The sequence below is a fragment of the Eucalyptus grandis genome, chromosome 8, assembly GCF_016545825.1.
Source record: "Eucalyptus grandis isolate ANBG69807.140 chromosome 8, ASM1654582v1, whole genome shotgun sequence".
Classification (NCBI taxonomy): domain Eukaryota; kingdom Viridiplantae; phylum Streptophyta; class Magnoliopsida; order Myrtales; family Myrtaceae; genus Eucalyptus; species Eucalyptus grandis.
Window position 1 is genome coordinate 35,599,035 of NC_052619.1, and position 21,093 is coordinate 35,620,127.

The 21,093-nt window shown below is 39.4% G+C and overlaps 1 protein-coding gene and 1 long non-coding RNA gene across 2 annotated transcripts; one reads left to right on the top strand and one right to left on the bottom strand.

Moving 5' to 3' along the window:
* Window positions 1-1,025: 1,025 nt before the first annotated feature.
* LOC108956992 lies at window positions 1,026-2,874 on the bottom strand. Its single transcript, XR_005545621.1, has 2 exons — window positions 2,717-2,874; window positions 1,026-2,637 (listed from the first exon to the last, which is right to left on the bottom strand). It is a non-coding gene; the product is annotated as an uncharacterized LOC108956992 (long non-coding RNA).
* A 4,522-nt stretch (window positions 2,875-7,396) lies between these two features.
* On the top strand, window positions 7,397-20,688 carry LOC104414262 (probable acyl-activating enzyme 16, chloroplastic). The gene is given in 19 exon segments (XM_010025314.3): window positions 7,397-7,770; window positions 8,193-8,384; window positions 9,200-9,314; window positions 11,257-11,344; window positions 11,852-12,063; window positions 12,818-12,936; window positions 13,875-14,024; window positions 14,257-14,324; window positions 15,008-15,113; window positions 15,757-15,915; window positions 16,274-16,327; window positions 16,400-16,451; window positions 16,454-16,479; window positions 17,060-17,197; window positions 18,485-18,644; window positions 18,992-19,071; window positions 19,194-19,339; window positions 20,046-20,103; window positions 20,187-20,688. Coding segments are annotated over 19 exon segments (2,253 nt in total). The 5' UTR covers window positions 7,397-7,533; the 3' UTR covers window positions 20,280-20,688.
* Window positions 20,689-21,093: the final 405 nt, after the last annotated feature.

Here is a 21,093-nt window from a genome sequence, read left to right on the forward strand (position 1 = left end):
GATGTAAACCTTGCTTTGATTTGTTGCTATATGGGGGGGCGTGAACACCTTTGCTTTGATTTGTTGCTATATATAGGGCATGCATGCTCGTGTGCGAATGTGGTTAGGTGTGTGCATGTCCTGCTTGTATACAGCTGCGCTTGCATGATTTTGAGAACTTGTAGAACACTCACGATTCTTGCGATGGGGACATAATTATTTTTCTATAGGGGGTAGAAGTCATTCTTCTTAAAAGCTGTCATCAATTTTTTTTTTCCTGTTTCAATTCTATATCTCCACTATATAGTGTGGCTTAATGACTGGGAAAGCAAGCCTACCGAGGAATGGTTCTCAACAACTTAATTGGTATTACAATACACAATAAGATGACTTTCATCTTTGAGAGTTATCGGTATCAATTACTAGCAGATTAAGCCTAACTTCGGCTCTGTCGGTTGAAGGTTCATGAATTAGAAAGGTCATTGACTACTGAATTTCTAGAAACCAATACGGCATAAAAGGTCGGGCAATGTATCCTTTGTTCATTTGGCTTACTGTAAATTGGCAACTTCATCACAAAAGAGTCTTTTATCCAGCCTTCTCAAAACACTCTTTTTGGAGAGCACTTTGAGGATAAAGGGTGGTTTTTCATCATTAGCCTTCCTTTGGTGTTCAGAATTGTGTAGCATTTGTGGGTCTCAAAATTTTGTGTGGAATATGGTGTAATGTAGCTTACCCAACAACGACAATCAATGCATTTTAGGTGTAAAAAAAGTTCTCTACTTAATTGGATTTTAATTCGCTCATCGGTGGACCCAAGAGAAGGGAAAAATCTATTGCAAATCATCATTAGCCGACTTAGATATCAAAGTTGGGCTGAACATTTGAAAGTAAGAAGTTGCCCATACAACACTCATTTATGTTATAATGACATGACACTATCAAAGTTGTCCTCAGGCTATGAGTTCCCTACCATTTTACGCCTGATTGAAATAATCCAGAAAGCAATATTCAATCGTGAACTCCTGCAAGTGAAAAACAATCTCTAGAGCAAATTATGAATAGGATTAATGAAGAGAGCATTCAACTACACATCATCAACAGGGGCTTTGCTTAAGCAACGAAAAAGAAGGCAAGGCATATGCCTTGGCATGGACATACAACACCAGTCCAGCAACTAATGACAACACAATTGTTTTTCCTCTAAACATAAACAGCACGATCTTTTGAATCATATACAAATCTATTGAACTACAAGAAAACATATTTTTATTACTCAATCCAATAGACACAAGGACAGAACGGGTGCCCCTATGGCTTTAATACATCCATGACAAGTCTTGCCTGAAAGAAACATATTCTGCAGCACCTTGAAGGCCCCTTTCTGAAATCTGAGGACAATCTTCCACCACAAGCAACTCTAACTTTTGTGGTCCCAAAAGTGGCTTCAGGCCATCATTGGTGACTCCTAGGCACTTTACCAATCGCAAGGTCCGCAAAGAAGGAAAGTGGATAACATGCTGCAGTCCCTCGTCACTTACCTCTCGGCATCTGACAAACTGCAAGAACTCCAAATACTGAGCAAAGCACAGTGCCTATGAGCTTGCTTTTTTTCTTATCCATGTTTCTACCATCCCACTCAACAGTTTCTTTAAGTGTTCCCTATTCCTTGAGCAGCTTTAGGGCACCCAACAGCCCTTTCCCCACTGCAGCTTCATGAATTGTCTCATCCGGAATAAATTCCTCCTCATCCTCATTAACAGGACCTTCATCACTACCAAATTCTTTAAATTCTGTCCAGCCTCCAAGCTCATCTTTTACTTCATTATCAGATGTTACCGGTGCTTCGTCTTCATCCATGAAGACAGGCTTATGAGAAATTGGAATGAGGGGTAATGGCACAATTTCAGTAACTCACTTGATAAGAAAATAACATCACATATTCTTTCAGACACCAAAGACCATATCAAGCAATTGGTGGATTGGTGGATATAACACCAATTTGAGGAGGAATTAATTTCAATTACATGAATGAAATCTCAAAATTGCAATGCAAGCCCAATATGCATGTCCCTCTTCCCTTCTCAGTACAACCAACAGCATTCTTAGCCAGCATATATCCTGAAAACTAACTGTGGTTTTAAAACTAAGCAACTCCAATATGGCCAAAATAGTTGAATAAGTCCACCGCTCTTCAAGACAGCAATCCCCTTGACCAGCAATTAGGAATTTAGTTCGGAAGTTAAAATGCATCCCAAATAAACAAGCTACTGTGACTGCATGAGCAACAGACTGCAAGTTGTATGCGAAAAGCGCTTGTTTGCAAGTTGTCCAGGATGTTGTTCAATGAGGCGCATCAAGTGCACTGCTTGTTCGCACATACACAGAAGGCAAATTCTAAAATAAGTCACTTACAAACAATCTTTCAGTATGCATACAGTGAAAGAACAAGAAATGTTGCTCATTGACCATCCAAACAATACCAGGATTCTAAACTAAACAGCCAACTTAAACTAGTTTTGACCCAATAAGCAGCAATGCTACCCAAATCAGCAAAAGGCAGTAATATGAAAAATCAGCATGATAGGGAGCTCCACCATACAAACAACATGATGTTAAGCCCACTCCTCCACCATAAACTTCAAAATCAGGAAACACCTAAATAATAGGGTAAACGATGTCAGACACCTATCTCCGGAAAAAGATGAGATTATTTCTATAAGCTTGATTCCAATACCTGCTTGGCCAATTCCCTAGTAGGTAAAAGCTCCAAAACACTTGGTGGCCTACCACATCCTGTCTTCCTTGAGGTTTGCAGGCCCATTCATCAGAGATTCCAAAATGGGCAAGACAAAAGCCAGAGTTTTGCCCCGGTACAATTCGCACAGTGAACAAGGTGATGATCAGTGTAAAAAAAAAAACCCATCAACTACAGAAATGAGGAAGCAGTTCGAAAACTCATGTTCCTAGCAGCCAATCATCTTTAAAAAACTTGAAATGCAACTGCGGCCAAACAGTCTTTACGCCACTTTTGGTTTTTATATATCAAATAACACCAATGAATTAATGTACAGATGACTGCCACAAACCAGAAGATTTATTTAGCTATAGGTTTTTTGGTCGAATTATCAGCTGTAGGTTTGAATGCCTTCCGCAGTACAGTACCTTCAATGAATCTGCTTTCCCTCCCCTGTTGACTATGAAGAGTTAATGACCTAAAAATCTGTTCAGGCCAATGTCCTAAAATTGTCAAAATGAAAAATGCCCTTGCATACTGGGCCTTGCAATTCTTCTGCATGGTTGCCATAGATTCTCGGCAATCGAAGCAACAAAAACAAACCGACACAGACACAACATCAATGGGCAATGCACGGTAAGATCTCCATGACCGAAGTTATGGAGAAGTCGGACCACCATCACCATCAGAAAGCGGGAAGAACAGAGGTCTTAGTAGTAGCTATAAAACTGAATTAGCAGCATTACACCCTTTCGCATGAGGATTTTTACTCAATCCTTGATTTTTCTTAATTGGACCGCCATTACCAACACCTTCGTAGACTAATTTCACTACTCTTTCCTGCTTACTGCTTGGACCAGAAAAATTGCAAAGTTCAATAAATAATTTATCGCTCAATTGGCTGTACCATTGCCTTCCGTGGCCATTGAAGAATACTGATCTTCCCTATGCTACTACCATTAACCTCTCCCTCGAGAGAAATAAAAGCCAATCTCAGCCAATTCTCTGTTTCACTAAGACAGGATCATGAATTCGAGCCAGACCAGCAGAAGAATTGAGAAACAATGCAGAAAACATGCAAAGCTTCGAACTGCTTGTCAATTGTAACTGCAATGAAAATGAGAATGCGTATGTCACTAAGTGAACTTAACTGCAACATCAAATTCGACAGTAGCGGACGAAAAGAAAAGAGGAATTGGTTCCAGATTTACTTTTGCCTGCAGTAGCAATCTTGGCCTAAACATCCTCTCATATCGACAGGGCAAGTCGTCAGTCTATATATAAATAGAGTCATGAGGTGACAACTTTGCCGAGAGAAGGACGAAGGTTGCTGTAAAATTGACAACTCCATGCAATTGGGTGGCATAGCGAGTAAGACACACTCAAATACCAGTAGGGACCAGATTCTTATTGATCAGCTAGAGCCTAGCGCAACTTAATACTCGGTGCTAAGACAGAGTTCAAGGAAAACAACCTTGCCAAACAACATTTCATCTAAATAAGCACAAGAAGTGGGAAAAAAATTATATAATTTCTCCTCTCATAGTATATACAGTCGATTTCCAATAAAGCGAATATCGACAAAGCAAACTGAATACGAGAGAAACATAGGCGCTACCTACCCATCAAGCAAATGAAGGTTTCAAGGATTTCCTTGTACCTTGTCTTGGAATGCTCAAGTGATGCTGCGACAACCGAAAACATCATTTTGCTCCTTCAAATGGATGGATTGCCTTTGATCCTCCACACGTTGAAGTTGTGATGATAATTGAAGCAAGTTCATTGTAGTACCACCACCTTCAGGAGAAAGGTTGTCTTTGGAGTTTACAAAACCTGATCCCCCCAGAATCCCATCAGAGATCTCCAAATCAGAAACCAGGGGATGACCTGGGAGGTTTCCTTCTGCAGAGTCCATCACCGATGAAGACAATTTTTTCAACTCCACCCCTGCGGAAGCATGCGAACTCATATCCACTAGCTTGTCGGTTGCTCCGCACAGAGAGGAATGATAGTCGGTGCCTGCCATGACCAAAGACTGAGCCATGGGAATTCAGGGGTGGCTTGTAGAATGTTGCTCTACACCACAATTGCTTTATTGTGCTGTTAATTAAAACAAGCTCATACATCAACCATTCACTACTCACAGAGACAACAAAACCTGCTTCTCTTTTCATATATGTCAGCTTAGTGACCCTTTTCTACATCACACGCTGTCATTACTGTAACGTCCAGACCATTCACTTCTCTAATTTGCCAGTTAATTAGCAGATTTCAGCCAAGCGCACGCGACCATCGACATGTCAATCTTGCGGAATTCAAATAAAAAGTCTTCATACCTGGCCAGTGCGGGCACGGCCGACCAAATCAGTCCCATCGAGGACGATGTCAAACCTCATGGCCTAAATGGGAAAAAGCGCATCGATCCCATTGTCCTTCAACTTCAACCTCAAGCCGTCCGAGATCCTGAAATTCGACAAAGCGTTGCGGTTCTCCTCCTGAGCCACCTCACCATCCCCGTCGCTCAACCTCGCCTTTTTCTTCTTCTTCTTCTTCCCCTTCAAGTTCTCAGGGTCGACCAACTCGGAGCCGGTCTCGCTCGTCTTCCTCGTCGTCCTCGCACAACTCCAGCGCCTTCCTCTTCTTCTCCTTCTTCGCATCCCCTTGATGCTCCAGGAGCTTCGGCTGCTTGGATTCGGAGCCTTTGCTGCCGCTCCTCTTTTCCTTCCTGCGCTTCTTGTCCGACGTCGGAGACTCGAAGCCGCCGTTGGCCTCGAAGGCATCGATGAAGCTGTCGAAAACGGCGAGAGGAGTTTAGGGGACGGGAGGGGAGGGAGTGGTTTCGTCCCTTCTTCTCTTCTCCTTCTGTCACTCTGTGCTCCATCTCCGCGTTGGAAACAGTCGACGGTGGAGGCGGAGGCAGAGGAGGCTCGGGACCCAGCTGCGATCGGCGGGGCTCTCGGGGCGATGTGCCAGCAGCAGACCGGCGATGCTTTTGGGGAGGCGGAGAAGGAGAAGAAGCATGAGGCCCTCAGGTCCCGACCATCGAGCTCGAGGACATAGAGTCCAAAGACCTCGCGGTGGCTCGGAGTCGGAGTTCGTCGGAGGGAATCGAGGTCCAGAAGTTGCCGAGAGATCAACGTGAGCGCAAACCTTGTGCTCCATCTCCGTGGGAACAGTCAAAGGCGGAGGGGGTCGGGACCCGACGGCGACTGGCGAGGCTCTCGGAGGAGGCGACGTGCCAGACGCAGATGACCGGTGAGGCTCTTGGAGGAGGCGACGTGCCAGACGCAGATGACCGGTGAGGCTCTCGGAGGAGGCGACGTGCCAGACGCAGATGACCGGTGAGGCTCTCGAAGGAGGCGACGTGCCAGACGCAGATGACCGGCGAGGCTTTTGAGGAGGCGGAGCCGGAAGCGGAGGGGCTGGAATGCGCGGAGAAACAGGTCTCGTCGTTCTCTGTTCGTTCGTTCTCTTAAGAGCAGAGAGAAAACCCCTTAAAATTCAATTGAGGAGAGAGAAACTTTTCGGGCGGGAGCTTACGAATTTCTTGACCCATTGACCTGTCTTTTCCTCTGTCAGCGAGCCGAGCCGAGCCAAGCCGGGCGAGTCCTTTCATTTTCCAGCGGGTCCCCCAGGACAGGTGTCGATAGTTGAGTGGAACGTGCGCGCCACGTCAGCAGATGACGTGGCGCGCACGAACCACTGAAATCTACCTTGAACCTTTTATGTTAAAAAAAAAGATCACCAACTTTAATTCTAATTCCAAATTTGTTCGAACTTTTTATTAAAAGAACATTAACTTTAAGTATAGTGTCAAATTTGACCCCATTTACCCTTTGCCCAAAAACTGTCATTAGTTATTTGACATGGCCTTTCCAAAGTGATAACAAATTCACATCAACGATGCAACGTTGAAAATTATCTCCAAATCTAAACCCTCTTAGATATGAAAATTAGGAAATTTAGAAACGACTAACGATGATTTCTAGATTGAGGGCTAAAGAGAGCGAGATTTGGGACTAAAGATAAAATTTGTGATTTTTTGTAAACAAAAAAAAAAAAATCTAGAGGCAAATTTGGGACTAGACTAAAAGTTTGTGGTTTTTTTTTTAGGCAAAAAAAAAAAAAAAAAAAAAAAGTTTGAGGCACAATTGCAATCTACCTACAATTCACATATATTTTTTTAAGACAAAAAAAGTTCGGAGTAGAATTAACACTCAACTTGAAGTTGGTTTTTTTTTTTTTTTTTTTAAATAAGGAAGTTAGCCCAACTGATTATAAGAGATACCTAAATATATAAAAGCTCCCAAATCCATCGGTTATCCCTAACTAATGATAAGAAGTACCATCGGATATAATAATGTTAATTAAAAAGAAAAAAGTCAATCTTCTCTAGTAAATATGATAAGATATACCACCGGATATAATGCTAATTAAAAAGCGAAAAATAAATCTTTCTAGCAGATATGCTTTGGGTCTTTTACTAAAGAACTTAAAATACACCAAAAAGGAAGACCATCGCATAGGGAGGAGCAAATGAATGGGAGCCTTTCCTTAAACAGTCCCCAATATGTATACCGTACGAGGAGAAGTTTCACTGTCAAGCGTCAACCCGGTCGGAGCGAACGGCGAACGAGCACGCGCGTGCGGCGGCCTTCTCCAGGCCGTTGGTTTGGACTAGTGCGGCCTCTCTCTCTCTCTCTCTCTCTCTACTGCATTCTAGACAATCCCAACTCCCCAACGCTCCGACAATCTCTCTCTCTCTCTCTCTCTCATCAGTACGTTGACATCGCTTCGTCGTCGAAGCTGGCCTCTCGATGTTGAGCTCCTCAGTGGCTACCGCGTCTTCCTCCACGACCACGACGGCGGCGGCGATGGCGATGGCGAAAGCTTCGACGCCGAGCTCCGTCGCCGCCGTTTTCGATCGCCGTCGCGGCTTCCGATTCGCCTTATCTCGCTGCCACCCGGCGTTCGGTAGAGGGGGATTCCGCTCCGCAGCCCACCGGGGACCGTCTCGTCATCGTAGTCCTCTGCGTGTTTCGTGCCGGGCCGAGGTAATTCCGTACCCCCCGGTTGACTTGATCTTTTGCTTGCATTGACTTCGTCTCTCTCTCTCTCTCTCTCTCTCTCTCTCTCTCTCTTTCTGATTTGCCGATTTGTCCGTTTTTATCATCTTAGCGCTCTCTGTCTTCAGGACCAGATGGAATGGTGTAGGTCCCGTGAGTAACATTCTTAGATGATCGCATCGACATTTGCCATACCCATGATCCATAAATTAATTGGATTACGTATAAATGCTTTATTGGGTTTGAGTGCATGGTCAGTGTTGAGTCCGGGAGAGTTTTCTGTTTGCTTAAGGTATCCAGTCACTTTATGTTATTGTATTTGCTTTCGAAGATGATATTTCCAAGCATTGGAAAGAGAGTGAATGAATTAGGAGTATGCAATGTTCTGCATGTTTATGGTTTCTGTTTAGACAGATGAAAAGCAGATGAGACGGTATTCACCAATTCTGGAAGGCGCTTTGTTATCGAGTGGTGATGGATTGGCATTGGATGAGTGGACAGCTGTTCCTGACATTTGGAGGTTCTGTGCTGAGAAGTATGGAGATAGAATTGCACTGGTCGATCCTTATCACGGCCCACCTTCAAACATTACATATAATCAGGTAACAAGAAAAGGGGGAACAATTAAGTTGTTTGCTGAGAAATTGAACTCTAGTAGCGACGCTTCTGGAGTATTGAAATCTCCTTTCTAGAAACATTGCCCTCCTGGCTCCGGCCATTGTTTTCTTCTTCAGTTGTTTGGGGTTTATTGTACTACTGCATTTATTAGTTCTTTAAGTCTTTTCAAATGCGCTTTCTGGATTTGCTCAACACTTTGTAGGGTTGTATACTGGGAAATTGCAAAGTTGATAGACCGTGTATTTTGTGGTTTGTCTTGATTTTTCTTCGTTGACCTTCATCTCCCTAAAACTTGATAGTTGATACTGAATAGTCCTCAATGGCATAAAGATCCTTATATTCGTCCCCTCTTAATGGGATAAAGTTTGCTTCTTACCCTTGTGATTTTTGTCAACATTTTTGGTATCTGTTATTTGTCTCTCATGTTCCTTTTATCTTCATCTTCTATGCTCAATTGTTTGTCAAGCAAGCTAACTTCAGAACTTGTCCGATAGATATAAGAATTTACAATAGAGACTTCAGACTATAAACAGAAAACTCGTTTATTCTAATTGTGATAAGGTCATTCATCTCATTCTGCATTGAATGCTCAAATGTGATTTGTATTAGTAGGCGGAAAGCCTGTCTGTGTTATATGAATGTGGTGGTGCAGTGAAGTGGCGCTATTGATTATGTTCTATATCATTCAAGTTGTTCCACCTTATTATTCGTGACATCAAAACCTAGATGTGAATACCATCTCAATGGTGTTGCTTATTGCTGGCTGAGAAAAAGTCATTGGTTCTATTTCATGATGCAGCTGGAGCAAGAAATCTTGAACTTCTCTGAAGGTCTGAGAGTCATTGGAGTCAAACCAGATGAAAAACTAGCACTCTATGCTGATAATTCGTACCGCTGGCTTATTGCTGATCAAGGCATGTGATATAGCAACCTTTCGCCAATTCTTTGTTGAAGGAATTGTTGGACTATGTCAACAGCCTCTTACATTTAGTCTTTCCTCCCTAGTCTTTTTCTTTTCTTTAGGCCAGGTCTTTTCTGCCTACTCATTTCTGAGTATATACTTAATCTGACCTTCAATTCGTCTGTTATACCTTTTTCTTTTTTCAGTTAGATTTATTGACTATTAATTTAGTATGTCTGTGACATTACTTTGGGGCTTATTCTTCAGTTCAGCTGCAATAATTTTTCCTTTTCAAGTTAGATTCATCTACAAATTCTTTGGTATGCCTGTGACATTATTTTGAGGCTCGACCTTGAAGTTCCTTTTTCTCTTCATGTATACAGAATTGAGCGAACTAATGAAGAAGTGATAACTGATGTGCGAAGTGCTCCTTAGTCCTCACTTGTAAATGAGAAAATTTGTTTCTTGTTCTTTTAAATTGTTTCGTGTGGTGGCTGAATATTTAGGTTTTAGATATATCCATTCAATGCTCCTCTTACTTCATATTCAACATTTCTTATTTAAGTTGTAAATCATTCTATTTCTTTCAGACTGATGGTTTGATGTTTTTGGACGTCTTTGATTCTGTGATCCTTTAGTAATCACTTTGTTTCTAGTCAGTAGCTAAAGCCTGTTCCCTAAAACTTCTCTTGTGGTTTGTCCAGTAGAATATTTCTTGGTGTACAGCACCGAATTTTGGCATGATGTGGTGTAATGCTGTTATTTCTGCACCCAAAATGGAAGGGATTTGATTTTTTGCCTTCTGATTTTATTGTGAAAACAAAAATTCTTTCAGAAAATCACCATAATTTAGGATGTTCATCCATCAGATGGAACTAACTATCTTCATAAATGCCTCTTTGGCCTGATCATAAGGTCAATACAAGAATTGAAGGCTACATTAACGTTTGAAAGTAATCAATATAAATTTTATTTCTTTAGTGGGACTGCCAAATGATTCTCAGGTCACCCTTTTCTCTAGTTATACATGCTTTCTGGTTACAGCTCAACCTTTTCTGGTTTCCATGACATCTATCAAAGAAAGGTTTCTGCTCACAGACAACTTATTTTTGTATTTACATATATTTGGGAGCTCTGACTTTCCATCTTTCAGCATTCTTGTTTGGCTTTTTTAGTTTTTGCACTTTTAATCTGCATAAGGAGACTTGTAAATTGATATGAACTTAATTTAATCCAACTCTTCCTAGAGCAAGAATAGATTGCTTTTTGGCTAGGTGTCAGTTACTGTTTTTAAAGGGAGTAGGAACCTAGGTACTGTGAGACAAAGAATATAGCTTTTCTTCTTATTTTGTGAGGAATTTGAATCTTAAATGCATTTCTCCCTTCATTAGCAAATACCTTTCCGAGAAAATGCTTCTGCTATCATTTAAAATGAAGGTGTCTCTTCATTGATAGTAATGCAACATAGTGCCTTGTGGCTAGACATGGATGATGTGGATGCCATGTATGGTAGCTTCTTTAAGTTAGGACTCATATGCATTTGAAGGACAATTATTCCTCTGCGTGTGTTTTCTTTTTTCTTGGGTTGCAAGCTTGCAACTATAGATTTTTAGCTAGCGGTCCTTTGCTTTCCCATTTCTTTTCTGTGTTGCATGTGTATACTTGTCATGTTTTACTATGAATTCACTTATGAAGCCGCAGGAGCTGTGCCAGAGTCGATGCTTGATGCCTTGAGTGATCTTCCATGTATCTCATTATTTGTCAGTCCGTCAAATAATGGTCTTCTTTCTCCCATAAAAAGGCTATTCATGAGTGCACACAGCATGTTAACAGGATTTATTGGCATCTGATGCATTTTGACTTTTTGTATAGTTGTCTGATAAATTTAATTATGATGTTTTCTCTTATTCACTGATGTTCAAATTTGAGCTCATTAGTGATGACATTTTTAATAGGTATGATGGCCACTGGAGCTATTAATGTGGTTAGGGGATCAAGGTCATCTGTTGAAGAACTATTGCAGATATACCAGCATTCTGAAAGGTCCAGATAATTTTGTCATTGAATATCCTCCATTGAAATAAAAGTCACCAATAACCTGTTATATGAATGTTACTTCTCTCGATATATACTCAGCCAACTTAACAGATCCTCCATTAGTTATATGTGCTTATTTCTTCATCTTTTAAGTTCAAGACCATAACTTTTCAATGTTGTAAGTACTGGCAAGGTCCTGTTCCCTACTGGGTAGTGATTGATGCAGTTAGACATAGCTAACATTTGTTTTAGATGATGCAAATTTTTAACTGGATAAGCATGTAGCAAACTTTTGCTCCTCATTTCATTCTATATCTAGCATACACCATCATTAGGAGTTGAGCCATTATGGGCATATTCCATATCTACAATTTCAAACCAACTTTCAGGTTTTGGGAATTGTTGCTAAGTGTCTGATTTCAACTTCAGATGTGATTTTTGCCTTTTGATCTGCTCTCTATAAACTTGATGTGATCAAGGAGCACTATTGATTTTTTTTTCAATCCATCACAGTGTTGCCCTTGCTGTTGATAGCCCTGAATTATACAATCGAATTGCGGAAGTATTCTGTGATAAGGCCTCTATGAAATTTGTTATTCTACTATGGGGGGATAAAGCATCCCTGTCTATTAGAGGAACTGAGGAGATACCCGTCTTTAGCTACAATGAAATTATACATTTGGGACAAGACAGTCGTAAATCTCTGCTTTCATCCAATGATACCTGTAAGTTGCTGCTATGTCTTATATGGAATCTGTGCTTCTGGTTTATCACACAAGTTTTTTCTGGCTACATCAATAATTCATTTTTTGGGTCTTGTGGGAGACAATTCATTTGATGAAGATGGTTACATATACATATAAAAGGAGTAGATGTTTCAGAATCAGAATGTGCCCATTCTGTTTGGCTCTTCCTGTAATTCCAGTTAGTTACATCACCGAAGCAAATAAATCAAGTGCAATCGACTAGATGTTGTACCATCTGTTAGAGACTTGTGTTTGAAAGGTGGACTAGAAGCATTCAGCTTTGAACTTGTGACATTATTCCTTCTTATCAAGTACCAAACTTGCATCTCTAGAAATCTTTTCATTTGATTTGTCGGCTGTGAACAACTGATTTATTCAGTAGAAGACTGTTGATGAAGGTTATGATTAATGTAGGTGGATGATGTTTTAAAATCTAGGATAAAAGAATCAACGCGAGAGTTTGGAGCGAGGGTTAGTGGTACTTAGTGAGCAAGGGCAAAATCTCTACTAGTCAGTTATCTATCTCAAATTTTCCTGTGTACTACACACTAATTGCACAGAGAGATAGCTGTGCTTTCCGTGGCTCTTCCAACAAGCTATTCAACTATGAAGGGATAATCAGTTAATTAGAGTTAAACATCACAAGATAGCCTAACTTCTAAGTTTTTAACTTTGTTTATGATTCCCTTGAAAATGTTTTAAGGAAGCTGTTGACGAGGTAAGCCAATTGCAGGGAATCCTGATGACTATGAACTCATCAGCTCTGATGATGTTGCTACTCTTATGTATACAAGTGGCACCACCGGGAATCCAAAAGGCGTTATGCTAACACATCGAAATTTCTTACATCAGGTTTTGAATGTTTTTCTTTGAGGTTTAAGGTTTTCTGCTTTAGCAGTCGGCACTGGTAACTTAATTACTTGATCCTGATTCTAGTCTATTGTTAAGTTTACCAACTGCCACAGTTTTTTTCTTGGAATTATTTTGGTACTTTTTGAATGTTTATTAGTACCTGTGCTTTGACTTGCTTATCATTTGTGAGTAGAAGAAATAATATCTTATATGTATACATATCATATGGTGCACTGTAGGTTTTGCTCTAATCGATAAGTGGATTGCTAGGAGATATATTGCTGGTACTTCGCATAGTTGAGTAGATTTTCTTGCATTGGGTTTCAATATGGTGTAGAATAGTATGACCGCAGAACATGAGGTACACCCTAGCCTGAGGCTGATCAGATTGATGAGATTTCTGTTAGCATTTCCAATGCACCATCTCCTAAAGTTTTCTTGACTTTAAAATATCAGAAATTCAGGGGTAAGTGAATGTCTATATCTGTAAATAGCTGTATTGTGGCACAAAGCGACAGCCTGTAAGAAAAAGGCCTATCTCATGACCACAGTTGGTGTTCAGTAATTCTAGCTTATGCAGAAACTGAATGTGATTGTTCTTTTTCTAGACTTCTAATCCTAGTCATGAATTTTCTCATTCAGGTCATCTATGCTAATGCAACTAATTCTTCTCGCAAATGTTTTTGTTGATTACCTAAGAGTGCTCGTTGTTATATGGAAAATGTGATTCCTTGACTAGATTGTCCAGCTGGTGCATGTGTTTTGTTTGCTGTTGCTGAAAGTTTTAAGCAATGTTTCCTACTGAAGAATATCATGATGTCTAAGTTATTTTCTCCCTTTATTTTGGGTTCAAAGACACACTTCTCCTTTCTCAATCCTGTCAATGGCTTCGCAAAATGAGAAGCAGTACACCACTTCTTAAGCTAATTGTTTTTCAGATAAAGAACTTGTGGGATGTTGTACCGGCTGTACCTGGGGATAGATTTCTCAGTATCCTTCCACCATGGCATGCCTATGAACGTGCCTGTGAATACTTCATTTTTACTCACGGAGTTGAGCAAGTGTACACAACTGTGAGGAACCTGAAGGTAGGATCTGGCGGATTGTAGAGGTTTCTGCTTCCATAATTTATAAGCTTTCTGAATGGCTTAATAGATATTTTGTGATTCTTTGTTTTGCTAATTGATTCTATTTGGTGTTGGGTAGTGACACCAAACTGTATGTACTTTAATCTGTGGCTGAGGGCATTAATTTTATAAATTACAGTCTTCATTCCAGAATATGAATTTTATCTCATCTTTTATTGTATGCTCATTATAGGAGGACTTGCAACAATACCAACCACATTATCTTATCTCCGTCCCTTTAGTATATGAGACGCTCTACAGGTACCTTTGCCAGTCATTGATATAATTATCTAGTGCTGCATAATATAGAGGTGTCTTTTGGCATGCTATTGGTAACACTTTATGGAATGTTACTCCATAGAAGAGTGAGTATATAGTATTCTGTATAGCCTTATAATATTTCAATGAAAGTCTAGCTATGGAGAGCTTTCGCCAACCAATATAATCATGGACTCCTTCTATGTGTTTTCCTTCAACCTATTGGCCATCTAGAGCACAAGAAGCTGGTGTACATTGTTGACCTGCCTGAATCAGCCCTTTGTGTAAATTGCTTGTTTCACTGAAAACTTCATGATAAAGGAAAATATTTTCCACGCTTATCATTTTTGAGTTTTCATTTGTTTGGCAATTTAGAAAAAAGTGATTTCCTTCTTGCCAGAAAAAGAAGTCATTTTCCCCAATCTAAGATTGTTGCTTTCAGTTAATGAAAAGTGATATCCGTAGATCGATTAGTTTTTCGTCATCCCAACACTGGAAAGTCGGAGAATGATTTTCTAGAAACAGTTTTTCTTTAAACAAACAGACCCTAGGATCAATTTCATTGCATTTTATTATTCTGCAAAACTTATACCAGAATGCGATCTGCTTTAGTTGACGTTTCCTTTTTACTAGTGAAAAGAAGTCGTGCTGCTTTGAGTAATTTCAATTTCGTTTTGTTGCTGAAGTGGGATTCAGAAACAGTTATCCACAGGCCCTGCTGCTCGCAAGCTTATAGCACTCACGTTCATCAGGATCAGTATGGCATTTATGGATTTCAAGAGGATATATGAGGTTAATTCTTGATCACAGCTTACGGAGTATCGATGTAAATCATTCTAAGACAAGATAATAGTAATTTGTAGGTTCCACACTTAAAAAGTTATTGATCATTTCATGGTTGGGATCTATTTGTCTTTGTTAAAGCTATTTAAATAAAGATCTCATTAAGCATCAAAGTATACAGCTTTCTAGTGTAAATTTTTCTTTTCAAAGAATGGTGTCTGAAATTGTTACTCTTGCTACGTAGGTTTACTCTTCATAGTTATTTGCGAGTCAGTGTTATTTATTTATCTTCATGGCATTCAGCATTACAGACTTATGTTTTTACAATACCGATGAAACCTTTTGTCAATAGTGTGCTGCCTCAACCTGCCATTAGGTGCAATTCAGAGTTCTTCTACTAACAGTATATGCTAACTGCTTACTTCATAAGCAAGTATCATGATCTATATGTACAACAAGTAAACATTCTGTACGAAGCCTTTCCTGAATAAGGAAGGTTGATTGTTTGTATACTCTTAAGCAACTGCACCCACTCTAGTCCATATATAGTTGAATGATTACCATTTGACGAAACACAATTTAAATGATCGCATTATAAACTTGGACTGAGAGGATACAGTTGAATTATTGTATAAGCTGTATTTTTCCACAGGGAAAATATCTGACGAGGGATCAGAAGGAACCCTCATATCTTGTTTCAATGTTGGATTGTCTATTGGCAAGAATATTCGCTGCCGTCTTGTGGCCACTGCACATGTTAGCAAGGAAGATAGTTTACAGTAAGATTCATTCAGCCATTGGAATATCAAAGGTACTTGTCTTCTGATCTGCTATGTGGCATTGAGAGCAGTGGTCATTGAAAACACCCTTGTGAACTGAGTTTATTTTTATTAGCAGACTGCATAGAGGTATGGTAACTGAACGCTGATTAAGGTTGGAAAGTGAGGATGGAAAAGCAGCTTTAATTTTCTGCTCTGCGATTAGCTAAATCGGAGATTTGTTGTACTGCTAGATGATTGTCATTATTTAGATTTATGTTGTCTTCTTCGTTGTTATTAAGTAAGCTATCTTTCGTCCTTCAGCAATAAAAAAAGTATATTATTCTTCTTATAATAGCAACAGGCATTTATATTTTGTGACAGAAAATCTTTTGTCTTCAAAAAGTGCAGGCTGGCATCAGTGGAGGTGGAAGCTTGCCTCCATTTATTGATAAATTCTTTGAGGTTGGACTCTTATTTACTTAAGACATGTAAGAACGTTGGTGTTCCTTGTAACAGTTGAGATGGCTGCTGCAGGCCATTGGTGTGACTGTACAGAACGGGTATGGTCTAACAGAATGTTCTCCGTTACTGCTGCTCGAAGACGTACCTGCAATGTGAGAGCGAAGCTACTTAAAAGTCAATTTTACAGCTATACTTTCTGTTTAGTTAGAATAATGTGGGGCTATCAAGAAGGGAACAAATTTGAAAACTGTGAAGTTTGCTGTTGCATGGCCATTATCCGTTAATTCAGTTACCTATGTCAATTTTAGTGACTTGATTTCTTGAAATTGCTTTGCATGGTGCATTTTTCTGCTTGCATCTCATCTTTGTCCACACTTAGAGAAGGAACTTGGGAAAAACAGATATAATGGAAATAAAAGAAGGCTTGATAGTATGATCATACCGCTCGTCGCCATAAAATTATCCAATTATTCAATCAAAGCATCCATGACTTGATCTGATTATTCAGGATTCTTTTACCTAGAGTTGAACATCTTGCTTTATATATTTCACCCTCTTATATACTCATTGCTGATACTTTGGCTTTCTAGTTGCTGGATGAGTTTTCCTTCTTAGGTCAAGTGCCTCTCTCTCTCTCTCTCAAAGATCCGTAGCTACTGCTTTTTGCTTATTTTTATCTTGAGTTCATCTAGAGAGACATTATATAATTGTGTATCCATTTGATTTCTGAAGGTTCTTGGTTCAATTGGGCATCCTATTCGATACACAGAATTTAAAATTGTGCATCCTGAAACGGATGAGCTTCTTCCCCCAGGCTCAAAGGGCATTGTCAAACTGAGGGGTCCCCAAGTGATGAAGGGTTATTACAAGGTAAGAACCCCATTTGCCATGATTCTGTAGGTCATCTAGAATCCTGGTGATGTTTGCCTAAGTCCCATAAGTCTCATAATTATATGGAGAGTATAATCTTGCTCTATACAAGTTCAGCAAAGAGCTATGCTTTTAGTGAGTTTTGTCATTTACCTTTTAATCCTTGGAGAAATAGGTCATAGTATATGCATTTTTCCTTATAAAAGTGTTTTTATATTGAGAACCTGGTGACGTCTTTGTTTTGATAAATTCACAGCTGCTCAATGAGGGTAGGTTCTGTCATAGTTCCATTTACAAACTCTGATTTGTTAGTTCTCTAAAACGAGTCATTCACGTTGCCTTATTTTTCATGCCAAGTATTGATTGTCATACCTTATTGAAATTAGCAGAATACCATAAGACAAACATATTTACTTAAACAAATATATTGGTTTATAAAATTGTAGAATTTCTTTGAGTAATTTCACTTTAGCATGATGTTTATCTAGTAGACAATTTTGTATTATCTTTTTTCAATCAACATTGATAACTTAGATAATTTTCATGGCATGTTGTGTATATACTTAGCAAATTGCAAGCATAAATAATCTTCTAACACATAAGCTAGGAGTGGTGAGCTTTGGGATCATTTCGGTCCTGTTAGTTATTTATTTATGTAAGTGTTTTCATAATTAATTAATGTGTGCACGTGCACAATCATATGTAGTGTCAATTTGCTTAGCCGCCATTTATGCATGGTCTAGACTTTTATTTGTTAGCTTCCTTTGATAATTACTGTGAGGGATTTTAGGAAAAATCGAAATTTGTTTCTTAGTTTACCAATCTTTTTTGCTGAGTGGTTAACAAATCTAAATTTACTGCAGGACATAATCATGCACATGAATTAGAATGACATGTATAATCCTTAGTATAATTAACCATGTACACGTAATATTCCATAAGTACTTGATTATGAGATGAAAAGTGAATTCTCTTAATTTTTGTACAATAAGTAGACTTTGAAGAGGAGGATTTGGTTATAGCAGCTTTGATGTTAAACAATCCAAGTTACTTAAATTCGTACATTATTCTTTACAATATAACTATGGAATTACTTTTTCTATATTACTGGTAGAGTTAGTGTGATACAGTCAATTTATTTTGATTAATTCAATGTTGTAAGTGGTAGCCGAATGGAGCTTCAAGGTGGTGTGACAGGGTACTCAAGCACAAGCCTCCACTATACCAGCTTTTCTATCTTTATATTGGATGATTTTAACTAAGTCTGTTATCTTGATGTTGGATCAGAATCCATCAGCTACAAGTCAGGTCTTGGATGCAAGCGGCTGGTTCAACACAGGTGATGTTGGTTGGATGGCACCTCACCATTCTTCAGGGCGAAGCCGTCACTCTGGAGGTGTGATTGTTCTCGAAGGCCGTGCTAAGGACACCATTGTCCTTTCAACAGGTATCGTGCCAATCATATGTTCTGCAATTAAAATTGTACAGCGGGTTCTTTTTACTCGTACATAATACATCGATGGTAATTTCATGAACATGCGTGTACTAGCGTGTACTTTGCACAATAGGCTGCATCTGTCACATGAATTATCTGTTGATTATAAACATTGTTTATATTTGTGGCTGTCTGACACAAATTGGCTTTTTAACTTGTGATTCTTAAGATGATTGCTACAATGTCTAAATTCTTCATAATGCCCTATCACGGTTTTGACTTACAAATTGATTGGCTAACAACAAACATGCTGCTTTGGGTACTTGTCCTGTGCTAATCAAAGAATTTCTGGAATATAGGTGAAAATGTTGAACCTGCAGAGATTGAAGAGGCTGCAATGAGGAGTAGCCTGATACAACAGATTGTTGTTATTGGACAGGTGAACAAGGAAACTTCATGCCAAAGTGTTTTTTTCCCTCTGAATTCTGCTATGTCAGTGACACTCAGTTCTGGTTTCCTTATGCTATCCACTTGCTATATGACATTGACTGTTAAATGCAGGATCAACGGCGTCTAGGAGCTATAATTGTGCCAAACAAAGAAGAGGCCCTGCTGGTTGCTAAAAGGATGTCAATTGTAGATGCTAATGCCATGGAACTTAGTAAAGAAAAAATGTCAAGTCTGTTGTATGAAGAATTGAGAACCTGGTAATGATTTCTTCATTTCTATGAATTTGGTTGTAGGTTACTGACATGCTTTAAGCACATGAACTTTACTGACTTGCCTAAAGTGCATCAACTTTCAATGAGTCCTCTGCTCTTCCTATTATAAATATATATGGTTCATATTCTTTGATAGCACCCGAATTTCAGCTGGAAATTATCTTCTCTTGCATTGACTTGATTCACTAGAGAACCTCCAGCAGTAACCTCCTAAATCCCCTGAAAAGGGGAGGTTCGTTGCATATTTTTTTCCAATGCAACAAAGTTACTATGTGTCTATTTTCTTGAAAAAGGGGTGTTAACATGGCATTATTATTTGTATCACGTTTACATTGTCATGTTAAGTTATCCTGACGATTTGCATTCTATCCATACAATGCACACGACGATTTGCATTCTATCCATACAGTGCACATAGCTCTGGTTGCTGGTTGGGCCAGTTTGATGGTTCTATATGAATTATAGGTCACTTAATTTTTATTATGCTGGAATAGAGTAGGTTTTGATGATTTAAAAATATATTACTTTCTCCTGCATCTGGGAGCAATCGCAGTTCTCATTAGTCTGTCAATTGTGGAGGAAGGTTCAGTGACAGTATCTAACTTTGGATGAATCATGCACCATATCTACTTTCTTAACCAGTATGGATCTTTCAGAAGAATTATTTTAGACAGCACATATGTTTATGCAGGACCTCCAAGTGCACATTCCAAATTGGGCCAATTCTCATTGTGGATGAGCCGTTTACGGTATTTCGTTGAGCTCCCAAAACTTTTCAAGCCGTTTTGTCATTGTGGCATGAATTTTAGCTGAACTTCCTCTCTCATTGCAGATTGATGGTGGTCTAATGACTCCAACAATGAAAATTCGGAGGGACTGGATTGTAGAGCTTTACAAAGATCAGATTTTGAAGCTATACAGCTGATGCATGTTTTAATTGAGTAGATCCACTCAATTCCGTGTTGCATCCATCGACTATTCAGCATGGAATGTGAAAAGTTTACAGGTTTAACAGAGGAACATGAAGGACATCCGCTTCCTTCTTTCCGCGAGCTCATGTAAGTTATAATTCGTGAGTAAAGAAGCCGCTCTGGAAGAGAATAAAGCGAGCTCATGTAAGTCATAATATGTAAAAGCGAGTTCATTCAGATTGTGATATGTAATTGACCACAGACGACCCTGACTCTAAAGCAACTTTTGGTCAGAATGACCCACGGATTTTTATGTACGTTTTCTTCCAATTCTCTGCATCGGACGCATGTAAACATCCTAACGTTGTCCGGGGACATCGCGCATTTTGGAATGGACTAAACGTAAACTTCTTTGGATTGAAAGATTTGAAATAAAAGAAGTGTTGCCTCAGTACTTGCAGATTGGCCAATAGCTGGAAGTGGTCCAGTTTCATATAAGGCTGTGGATACTGTGAAGTGAGTAACATGGGATTTGACTAGCAAGGTTTCTGCTTTTATTGGTCGCTAGAACTGCCCGCGTAATTTCGTGGAGAAAACTAAACTTTCTCCGTAAAATACTTTTCGGCCACATTATAATTTTTTTCTTGGAAAAACGATGTTTTTGTTGAAGTACTTGCCATGTTTGTATTCGAAAACTTAGGCGGAAAAAGTTCTTATTTGAATTACCATTGACGGGGTGCGCTAGAGGTGCCAACCAAAGGACCCTCGATCAGAGAGGTCTTCCCTAATCACTTCTCATGAAAAGTGCGAAACATGCTCAAAGGTAAC